Here is a 12,949-nt window from a genome sequence, read left to right on the forward strand (position 1 = left end):
AGTCAAAATGAAATTTCGAGTAGTGCGCTTTAGCAAAACAACACCTAGCTGTTCTTCAAGTTGTTGCAAGCCTCTACTGACCGAGGATGGTGTTACATTAAGTTTTTTAGCTGCAAGGCTAAAGCTATTGCATTCAACAATTTTGATAAATAGCTCTAAATGCCGAAAAATAGCATAGCTGTCAATTTTTGCTTTAAACGCAAAAGTGTTTTTATTTATTAGCATTACCACACCCTATTAAACACATTTATTCCAGCATACTATAACAGTGAATTTATAGCAGTTTGTTATTGCAATGCCAGTATTATAAAAGTGTGATAATTAATTAAATCCCTACACAGTAATGTTGTTCCTAACTTTTTTAATAATTAAATCTATAACGTTGAGGAATAGACTATGTCTAATAGCATTCAGGTAAAAGCAGTTACTATATTGACACCAAGCAAAATACCATTATACAAAAATGATGTATGCCTGGTTATTTTATGTATAGGAATGGCAATTGGTTCTGGAATTGTATTTATGCCTGTGCAAATAGGCATTAAAGGTATTTGGGTGTTTATTGCTGCGACAATAATTTCCTATCCAGCTATTTATTGGTTACAGAGTCTTTATCTTAGAACACTATCAGAGTCTGAAGAATGTAATGACTACGCAAGTGTGATTACACAATACTTGGGTAAAAACTGGGGGATTGCATTAGGTATCGCATATTTCCTGATGCTATTGCATGGTATGTTTTTCGCTACTCACTAGCAGTCACCTTCGACAGCGCCTTTATATTTAAAACATTTGATAAACAGAAGGCTTATTATCTGACTCTGTTGGTTACGGCCCTTGCATTATATTTCTGTATTTAGCTTGCGATTGCCGCCTCAGGGAGCGTCTGTTGTTCAAAGTTTCTGGCCAATGTGATTGTGAAGTTCGCATAATTATTTGTGCTACTAGGCGGTGGTTATGGCTCCTTACCTGGAACTTTGCCAATATCACCGACTTTCCGATTTTTACCATTTATGCGTGATGTTTTCCTGACGTTGCCATTCACACTATTTTCTATTTTATTTGTACAAATATTAAGCCCAATGAATATTGCTTACCGTAAAATAGAAAGTGACAAGCGAGTTGCAACATATCGTGCTATACGAGCGAACCGTGTGGCTTATATTATCTTAGCTATTGCCGTTCTATTTTTTGCTTTCTCTTTCACTTTCTCAATTAGCCATGAACAGGCAGTTTCAGCATTTGAGCAAAACATCTCCGCCCTTGCTATTGCTGCGCAAGTTATTCCTGGAGCCGTTGTGAAGGTGATGACTGCACTGCTGAATATTTTTGCCATCTTAACTGCATTTTTAGGTATTTATCTGGGGTTCCAAGAAGCCATTAAAGGTATTGTAGTTAATATTATTAGCCGATTTATTCCTGAAGAGCGCATTAACCAAACGGTATTACACTATGGAGTGTGCTTAGGGGTGATTATCGCTCTATGGTTTTGGGTTTCAACGCGTTTCTCTATCCTTTTCTTTATGCAACTGGGTGGGCCGTTATTTGGTATTGTCTCCTGCTTAATTCCTTGTTATTTTAGTCTAGCAAAGCTATCACTGCTCTACATAAATTTCACAAGCGGCAACAGTATGCGTTCATCATCGTTGTTTGGTTCATTACTATGCCCCTTTCTCCTGTTCTTTAAGCACTTTTCATTTTCGCAATAGCCACATTATTGACGAGAGGATCTCATGAAGAAAAAAGCCCGCTTTCGAGTTTCATATCGATACGCCAAATTACACAGCCTAGGGAGAAACCTGCGGAGCAAGCTGGGTTTGTGAAGTGCTGCGCCAGTTTATCGGGCGGTCAACGGTTGTATTCTCATACTGTTGATATGCATTTAATTAACGACAGGGCGAGTATTAATTATGCCGGACTGCCTGGAACCCCCACGTATAACAGCTAGACAACATGTCAGGCTTGCGGGCGCCGAAGGAACGCGTTCTTTCGCGCCCATCCGAGTAGCGCCATTGCTACGATGGCTAGCTTAACATAATAATGATATTAACAGAAGTTATAATTAATAATATAAATTTAATAATACTTGAATAAAGTGATATTCATTAAATATACTGCGATAATATTACAAAGTGAGTCCAGTATTAGACTTTCGTATATGAAAAATGGAAAATTTATTGTTATAATTAAAAAAATAATTAAAAACAATACAAAAGGTTGTGAAATTTAACATATTTCGTAAAAATTAAAATCTTAAACAAAAATTGAAATAAAATTGAAAGAAAGTATAAAATTTATTAATCATAAAAATATTTAAAAGTATACAATTATTACAAAAATGGGTACATATAAAATACAAAAAATAATTTTAGCTGACTTAGTAGAAATTTTATTAAAATATTATGTATAAATAATAATTTTTCAAAATTATCTTCAAAAATTTGCAGAAGACTTCAATAAAAACTAGACAACAATTTCAGCTAGAGACCTCTTTAAGCTAAGCTTATAATATAATTTACATACATAAAAAAGGTAAATAATTTTTCCATATTATAAAAAATATCCTGAATTACAGGAGAAAAAACATATAATAGAAATTCATTAAAAATAGCACTGTAGACATTGCATGGAGGATGACGAAGTGGAATCACCAATACACCTTCTGTTACATTGTCCTGCTTTCGCAAGACATAGACTCTCTTCTTAGGGTCGCACTTTTTCAATTCAATAAGAGAGCTATATTCTATTTCACTAGCTCGTATCAATGGCTTTGTGGCCAGTACTGAATGGTTATAGTGACAGATGTCAAATTCTAAAGGGTATCACAATGGACTCATGGTCTAAGTACTTTTTCGGACGGCTCCAGTAACCTAACCTAACCTAACCTATATATATGAATTATGATTAGGAAGCACAGGATGCTAAATATCTTAGTCATATGTAAATGGAGTCTCTGTAACTACACGGAACTCAATGTAGGATTAATGTATATATGATTTAAATAAAAATAATATTCTATGATTTGAAAAATAATCTTGAACTAAAAATTAAAATACTTAAAGAAATTCAGAATAAACAACTTTATTGTTTTGTTGAAGCACAAATATCCATTTATTCTAATTTTAATTACAAAAGTAAATATTTTTAAGTAAAGCAAGATCAGATGACTTAGAGATTAGAGAGACTTTCATTATGATTTTCCGAAAAGTACATGAAAATATGTTAAAAAAGTAAGATATTCAAGTAAGTAAAACATCTTCTAGTTTACAATGCATAAATTTCCAACGTCAACGCCACTATACTTATATGATATAATATAAAATTATATAAAAAATATATATAAAATTATAATAATAAAATCCTCCAATTTCTAGCATTTTTAAAAAAATAATACAAGACAAACTAAAAATAAAAAAATCAGTCTTAAGTCACAACTACACAAATGCAATGAGTAATTTAACGAAATTTTTAAAAAATAAAAATAATTTAAATTAATTAAAAATATTTTAACATGCATAATAACTAAATATCATAATTTTTTATTTTTTAAATCGAAATCTACAGCATAAATCTAAACAAAAAGAAATATATTAGAATAGGTCAAAAAGATCCAGTAGTAAACATAAATTAAAACATTTGCAGCTAAAATTGCTATTATTCATAAAATCAGTAAAATTGATTAGTTACAGAAAACTCAATGAACTAACATAAATTTTATAAATATCTACATATATACTTTACCTTACCTTTATACCTTACCATGCAAATTGAATTAATTTTAGCATTTGAGAGGCAATAAATAAATCTTATAGAACGCGAAATGCGATTAGTACTTCTCTTCAATGCTATAAGAGTTGATTGGTTTACTTCATCCAAAGATTTGAGAAAACTAATTTACAATAACAAAAAGAAGCATCAAGATTTGGTATGCTGTTTGGTGTCATTTTGCATTTATGTTAACGTTAAAATGTTACTGTAATGAAGCGTAATAATGATTGACAGCAGCAAAATTATATATTCAATGTTTTTAAAGGAAACATAACAACACAAATTAAGCAAATAATATTTAAATAAATATTATTCTAATTGCATCAATGGAAAATTTTACAGTATACAAAGATGTTTATATATATATAATGAGTATTAGAACTGAGTATATAAATTTATCAAATCTATAAATTTATGCGTTTACGTACACGGACTCAGTCAAATATTAGTGTAAATTTAACAATCTGCTTTACATATAATAGCACTATTATTATCAGAATGCAATGCTCAGCAGCGCAATTGTGTAGCCAATATCGTTGCAATATGGTAAATATTTTTGCAAACTTTATTGATCAGCTGTGTCGCTATAAATAAATTATAAAATAAAATACTGAAATTGAGCGAAAAGCTCAAACTTGTTTGCAAAGATATTTTTATAAATGATTTCCTCGTATTGAAATGCAACTCTGTATTGACAACATATAAATTTATACGATATAAATTTGATCGGTAAAATTTTTGTGTAAATTTATCAAGTTTGTGTAAACTTAATTTCATACAAAATTTGATATTTTCATAAATTTAGTGTTTAAAAATGTATCTACAGAATACTTGGTATCTGAATTGAATACGTCAAAATCCGACCGCTATTTGATTTGAACCAATTTGTAGCATTTTTCTCATATATGTATGTAAAAAACAAATTCAATTAATTTTAATCATTTATACAAGATATTTAAAGAAAACAAAATTGAATTACTTTTATTTTAACATTGAGGTTTTACCGTAAATTTTACTACTGGATTAATAAAAATATATGTATTTTCATACACTCCTACACACAATCTACTTAAATGTGATTTAGTAAATTCTGTCTTAGAATAAACGAAGTAACATTTATTATATTGGCAAAAAATTTTTAACATATATTGTATTTTATTAAATAAAAAAAAATTAAATATAAATCAAAGAAGACGAAAAGAATTTATCTAAACTGAAATTATAAAACTAAAGTCAACATTTATTACAGAAACATTATTACCATGTGAAATTCTGCCACGCCCATTTAGACATAACGTGCTAAACAACTCAGTACAGTAAATTCTAAAAATTGTAATATGAAATACAACCAAAATGTTTGCATTTACTTATATTTAATCGAAATTAAATTAAAAAACAAAAATAAAACTAAAAATAAATACTCAAAAATTTGTAAAAGTTGCTAATGAAACATAATGAACATTTCAACATATTTCAAAAATATGTAAAACTCAAAAATGTGTTTTGAAATTAGCAACAAATCAACTGATTACTACATATATATATATATATATATCTACTGAACTTAAATATAAAAAATTGAGGAAAATTTCATAATTGACAGCAACTAAATTAAAGAAAAATAATTAAATCTTTCCTATTTAACAATACTAACAAATATTAGGAGAAAATGTTTGCCTTAAGTATTTTTTAAATAAATACAATATCATATATACAATATGTATATTGAATATGTATATGTATATATATATATATACATAAATTTTAACATAAAATTGTAAAACTTAGAAAAAAAATTTCCTTTAAATGAACCCACCATCCCTACAAGAAAAGAAGAGACACTTAATATGTTAAATACAAAGAAAATCTCAATAGTATAAAAAACTTATTTGGCTAAGGAAAACATTCGAATTATTCGATGAAATCGAAATAAGGAAAATCATCCGCCCATGGATTAAACATTACTGTAACAATGAAATATGCATACGAAAACAATTAAGAGTTCATTTTAAAGCAATTGTCAATGAACCTGTAAAAGCAACACAAAAATAAAAAAACTTTTTAGAATAAACTCAGATTCCCCAATAGTTAACAATTTCTATAGAGAGTGAAAACTAAAACTCTCAAACAATTCACAACTCCAATAATGAAATAAAAATTTATCCAAAAATACCCTATCCCTTCATCCTACCAATCTTTAATTCCTACATCCCCAAAATCCCCAAATGAATAAAGAAGAGATCGTATATCATCCAAATACTACAAGAAAATAATGTGTCAAAAACCGCATTTTTCAATGCGAAAAAAAACAACTGATGATATCAATTGGGTCGCATGGAAGATAACTATCAGAGTGGAAGGAGGAAGATATGTAATAATATATACATACGTATATATAAATCGCATTTTTAAATGCGTTCCGATATTAAAAATAATGCTAGATTTCCGTATTGTTAACAATTTTTATAATTAACAAAAATCCTTCAAGCAATTCACAATCCTAATAATCAAATTCCGAATTATACTGAAAATTCCTTTTCCTTAGTCCTTATCAATATTTAAAATCCTACATCCCCAAAATCCCCAAATGAATAAAGAAGAGATCGTATATCATTCAAATACTACAAGAAAATAATTTGTCAAAAAATGCATTTTTCAATGCGAAAAAGGAACAGCTAATGATATCAATTGGGTCGCATGGAAGATAACTATAAATCAGAGTGGAAGGAGGAAGATATGTAATAATATATACATATGTATTATATATAAATCGCATTTTTAAATGCGTTGGATCCAATATTAAAAATAATCTTAGATTTCTGTATAGTTAAAAACTTTTATAATTTACCAAAATCCTTCAAACAATTCACAACCCTAACAATCAAATTCACAATTATACTGAAAATTCCTTTAGTCCTTGTCAATATTGAATTCCTACATCCCCGAAATCCCAAACCGAATAAAGAAGAGATCATATATCATCCAAATACTGCAAGAAAATAATATATGTTAAAAACCGCATTTTTCAATGCGAAAAAAACTACAACTGATGAGTACAATTGGATTATGGTATGATTGGTGTAGCAAAAATAAATCCAATATTTCTGCATGAAATTGAAGGCCTATTTACCATAGCTAGAATAATTAGCAGATAGAAAATCGATCCATGAGACTTTTTTGCGTTAACTCGAGTGACATCCATAAATCGAGCTTCTTTTTGTATCCAGCCTTTTTCAAATGGTTCCTTACGGTTTTTTGTGTAATCTTCTTGAGCAGTCTTGAGCAGTCGAAACAGTGCTTACATGACGTTTGGACTCGGCAGTTTCCATGATTTTATCGAAATTTTTGACGTGGTACATGTTTGACATCGAAATTACCATAACGTAAATAACAAAATTATTTTGTACAAAATCTCTTTTTTCTTCTACGCCACATAGTGCTATCCGATCGAACTAATACAACACGGGATACAGGTTATTAAAGCCATCTATTGGGAAAACAATGGAATTCTTTTTACTACACCTAATATTACTGGTGACTGAAGTTCAATGAAAACGTTTTTAATAAATGTATAAAAAAATCGATATTATATACTGGGACTGCAGATTAAAACTCAGATAGTTAATTTTTAAAAATTGTTTTATTGCAACTCTTATCTTTATAAGAAAGATGAGTATAAGTCAGATTAGAATGAAGAAGAATATTAATAATAATATATCTGAAAAACGAATCTAATTTTTCATAACGGTGGCTTTCAATTCTGTACAAATTATTAAAAGTAATTGTATGATATGGCTTGGAAATTTTTTACGCCAAATAGGTGTATAAATTGATATAAAAACATATTATAATTATAGAGTCCTTTATGGTAGGTAGTAACTGTGTAGGTATAAAAGTTCGAAATGGTTTCAAATTTTTAGAGTATTGTAATATATGGCACGTAATAATGCACTACACATATATATTTTAGCTAAGCACGAAAAAATGAATAGGGTAAATACTTCACTGACTTTTACTTTACTTAATTATGACAATCATATCTTATAATATATCTATCTATAATATAATATGCTGTGACATTCTCTGTAATTCACTAAAAATTCAGAACCAACTAATCAACATTTATCTTATGGTAAAACACAAATTTTAAATAATCTTCCTAATATTGATTGAATTAATATTTAGTAGAAGTGGCTCAGAGGTATGTCCACTTTAGTTCACAATAAAAAAAGATGGTTGGCCGGATCTGGGATTTTACAAGTTCATCAAGTATGCAATTTCCTTCGATAATTTGGTACCTACAGAAGCAGTTAAGAGACTTGAAGGTAATTTCATTACGTGAATTTTTAAATGATATCGCATATTTAAAAAAGTAGAGGATAGTAGTGACCACAGACTAGCTAAGATACTTCATGATCTTCTACACTATTGAAACTTTTGCTTAAATGAAGCAATTCCACCGTTTGCAAGAGACTCTTATGACAAAGTCATGAGGAAATTGGTTTATATTTCAGCTGTCGAGCTGCTTTATCTAACTATAAAATAATGTGTATGAAAAGGAAGTTATTTGTAGATAAAAATAAGATGTGTTATAGATTGTAATTGAGCACAATATTACTAATATTAAATAGATACTTTTGTCTTTTTATTGTGTTTATATATATTTTAATATTATTATTAATTTTGCAGTCAATCTTTAAGAATATCATTCACGATGACTAACTACAGAAATGTTAACTGGTGATGAGACAAAGACTTTATTTATAATATCTGAGTTTTAATTTCTGATTTTATATTTATATATTTATGTATTTTTAGTCTAAAAGAGTTAAAAAAATCTGAATCTCTGACAATAAGTTGATAAAAAAAAGCTTACCAAACCAAAAAAGAAATTTTTTATAGTTTATGGTATAAACTTTCAATATAAGTTAAAATTGATATATACTTCGAATGCAGTCTTGCTTAGACGGAGTCTATAGCTGTTTTGGCTAAGATCTTTAGATATAAATATAACTATTATATTTTGCGCAACATTTTCAGTTACAACGTAAGCACAATATGCCACCATTTTGGAATATGGCATGAGTAAGCCAACACGATTGTATAATTATTTAAAAGTTTGAATGATATTTTTAAAACAAAACTTAACTAGCTCCATTGCTAAGCTTAGTTGTATCATTCGATTTTAATTTATGCTCGAATTTCACATACAATTTAACGACGCCATAATTTTTCATTATCTTAAAAATGTTAAAATTAGTTAAGCAATTTACAAACAACGAAAAAAGTAGTTAATCACGATGTTGACCTGAAAAATTCGAGATGCAATCCTTTGTGCATAACTGTAACAACAAAAATATCAACAATTATTTATAGTTATACACCCACTTAACCGAAAAGAAAGAAAACCATGGAAAGAAAGAAATGGTCCCATTTTCAGAGTTGGAAACGGTAGAAAATCAAACAAGAAATGACTTAAGCGAAAGCAGTTATACCAGGTGAGGCGAAATGTGAAAATGATTTTAGTTGATTTCTAATGAAGAAAAAATTATACATACATATATACAGATACATGCATAATGACACTAAAAAATATTTAACTTCACGGAGCATAAAATTTAAACAAATTAAAATTTTCGACTTTATGTTATTGTCTTGAATAAGGCAATAATATTAAATTGCTTGTTCGCTTTTATATCTGCCCTGTATCTATTAGCTGGCAGATACAAATTATATAGAACACCAACTGAGTTGTATTGGTACTCGTGATGCCACATGCAAAGCTGTGTGGTATATGAAAATCCTTTTTTTAGCGTAAAACTTTACTATACTATAATTATCTGCTATGGTATGTCCGTGGTATCACTTTGTGGAATTTTATTTGTACTCAGGTGAGCTTTAGGGCGCATGGCCATCACTTCCTCTAACATAACCTAACTATGCTATTTAAAAGGAATCAAAAGTACTGACGACTTAATCTATAAAATTAAATTTTTAAATTAATTAATTAATTAAATTTTGTAATATAATTTTTCTCTAGACGCCTAACATCTTGAGATAATAGCAATAATTGTACGACTTTCATATAACTATTATTTAGTTAAAATAAGATCATTATTAATGTTTAACCGCTTCACATAAATTATATGAAAGTGGTATATTGGTTTCAGAAATTTGTTTTTAATGCTATAAAGAAGAAATTGGAAGCCATATAAAATATTTATATGTATAAAATAATGTTCTGCTTGAACTATCAATTAATCGAATCGATTTACAAAATTTACAAACTGAAAATTAAACTTTTTGGAAACGGGCCTTAATATTTATCGAAACAACCAAAATATAATGACTATAGAGTAGTGTTTCTCAGCACAGCAGCAATTTTATTGTTAACAAAATCAATTTGAAATAACACGTCTATTGACACTGTTAATTTTGTAACAGCGGTTATATCAGGATGTCTAACCGTATACGAACTAATACAGTACGCTTCTTTTATTTTTTACGTATTGAGGATCTTTGATTACCATATTGCTATCCTTAGAATAATAGAATAAGTTCTCAATTAAAATGAACGTATGAAGACTATTAATTAGTCTTATATCGATAACAAAAGCGTTTTGATAAAGACTTCAAACTGTATACGATTATGAAAACTAACTGGAAATAATGGGACAGGTTACTGACAATCGAAAATCGGGTATATGTTTCATTCTACATTTCATAGCACTGCTATTCTGAGTAACCTTTTGATTTCTTTTAAAACGTAGTTGTTAACAAAAGTGTTTCTACTTAAAACATCAGTGTTAAATCTGAATTCAGGTCTCCTTAGACTAAAAAACGTGCTCTATATATATAGCTGCTACACAATCTAATGATTTTAATTACTGTTCTTACGTACATATTTATATCTTAAGATGTAAATATCTTTATTTTTATTGTAATTGTAAAACATGAATTAAACAGAACAGCAAACGTTCTTAATGTGAAGGGTATTTAAGCTTTCGGAAAGCCAAATTTACTTTTTCTTTGTTTTCAATTCTTGTTTCAAATACTATTACTATCTCTTCACCTCAATTTTCTTGTTCTATTTTGTTTTAAAATCAGCTGATTCATTAGTGATATTTTTGCTATTTTTTCTGATTTTAACCTCGCGTTACTGGCTCGAATCAGATTTTACCTAATTTCGGCTCTGCTGAGTATATGTATTTTCCACTTTACTATCTGAGATTTATGGTTATGGTTTGTCACTTTTGTTTTGTTTCGTTTTATTTTAAAATAAATTAATAACTAATAATTTAGCCTTTGGTATGGCAGACCTTGCTGTGCCATGGCTCCAATTGTCGGTTATATACTCAAGTGTGTTTCTCTTTCCAAGTATTTTTCTTCTGCATCAGTTTTTAGCCCAACAACAAAACGATTTCAACAAAAGAAGCTGACGTACGGAAACTGTGTCGCAAGATAAAATTTAAAATAAACAAAAGTACATGAAAAATATAAATAAAAAGAAAATGAATAAAAAAAACATTTTGAGGTTGTGGTGAAACCTGTTTCTTGAACAAGTTTGGCTTTCGTTTGGGCACTACATTCTGCACTTAGGGCGTTACACATAAAAAATCTTGTCTTGTTTCTTGTCTTGCAATTTGAAATGCGTTTTAGCTTTTATTGTAATAAGACAAAATTGCTTCGATTAGATAAAGGTTACTTAACCGTTTTAACCTTGTAGAATAGAAGTACAAAATGGACTGCATATATAAAAAGTAATTAACAATTATATTATTTTAGTATAGGTTCAATGACATTGATTCTCTTGTAGTTGTACATCAGCTTTTTATGAAAACCCTTACACTATATTAAATTCCAATACTCCAGATATTTAATTTGCTTTAGACTATGATCATTTCAGTTGCCATAAGTTTTTGTTTCAGTTTTCGTATAATGATTTCTTATTGTTTAGATAGATAGATCTGACTTGCAGGTCGTCTACGGTCGTCAACTGAATCACTTAGGGCACAGAGTCATGCAGGTACTGTTAAAGCTAGTTGACTTTCTGAAGCTGACTGAAAAAGTTTTGAAGTAAAACTTAATTGAATGTTTGAAGATGAAAACAGTGCGTTGCGTATATAAATTAATAGGGAATTCTTTAATGTACATATTAGACTTATGAATTAGATATTGAAGAGAAAAAAAATCTACATTAAAAATCGTCTTCTGGCGAATGATTGGAAGTGTTAGAGAAAAAAAGATAAAAGTTACTCCTCATCTTCTGATCAAAACTTCGACAGTAAAAACTTTTAAATATAACTTCTATCCGGTTAGTATTTTACTTTGTTGAGCCTTCTCCTACATTTTGTAGTTTTTGTTGGCTCGTTTTTTTTATTTCTGTATAACAATTTATCTCTCCACTTTGTCTTCTCAAATCCAGATTCTCTTAAATTATTCCGACATATGCACTCCATCTTAGCTATAGTTGCGTTCTTTTGTTTGAATTATATCAATGTGCTGATGCTGACATTATTTTTGTTCGAATTCATTAAGAGACTTGATTTTGACTATATGTTAGAAACCCCTCAATTTTTGGGATTTAACAAAGTGAAAATGTTTTCATTCTTATCAGATTTTCAATTTCGACATTCCTTCGAATATATTATTTATAGTAATATATATAATAATATATAATAATTATAATAATAATTATATATAATAACAATATATTATAATAATATATTATATCTCTCGATGGCTTCTTTATGGTCGTATATAATAATATATTATATAATATATTATATTTATATGTTAAATTTATATATTATTTTTGGCTAAACTGAGAAAATATCACTAAAACTAGTGTTGTTTATATTATTTGAATTATTTGGCAAATAACAATATCCAAAATACTATTTTGTACTATTTGCATTAAATAGGTAGTACAAAAAGCTTTAATATTTGAATAGTTGGAATCAAAAAATACCTGGGTACTCTTTGGCTGAAATAATTTTATTTCTGTGCATACTAAGTGCATTGCTGAATAGCTTCAAATTTCTTAACTTTATTAAAAGTTACGAGTTTAAAGTATTCATTACAAAAGATACGTAATCGATAAGAGCAATGAGACAATCAATTTATATTTTTGAGATATTCGTAATTTTTATATGAAATATTTTTTATTTTAAGACAACTA

General features: G+C 28.5%; 2 protein-coding genes across 3 annotated transcripts in view; one reads left to right on the forward strand and one right to left on the reverse strand.

Annotated features, from left to right (window-relative positions):
* The window catches only part of LOC119679664 (homeotic protein antennapedia), a 413,608-nt gene that overhangs the window by 207,730 nt on the left and 192,929 nt on the right, over positions 1-12,949 (reverse strand). The gene's annotated exons all lie outside the window — the stretch shown is intronic.
* The window catches only part of LOC119682327 (esterase B1-like), a 14,932-nt gene continuing 2,478 nt past the window's right edge, over positions 496-12,949 (forward strand). Inside the window, exons 1-2 of the mRNA XM_038095739.1 lie at positions 496-733; positions 949-1,386. Coding sequence (XP_037951667.1) covers positions 496-733; positions 949-1,386 — 676 coding nt within the window. The remainder of the gene's footprint in view (positions 734-948; positions 1,387-12,949) is intronic.

This window comes from Teleopsis dalmanni, chromosome 2 (assembly GCF_002237135.1).
Source record: "Teleopsis dalmanni isolate 2A chromosome 2, ASM223713v2, whole genome shotgun sequence".
Lineage (NCBI taxonomy): Eukaryota > Metazoa > Arthropoda > Insecta > Diptera > Diopsidae > Teleopsis > Teleopsis dalmanni.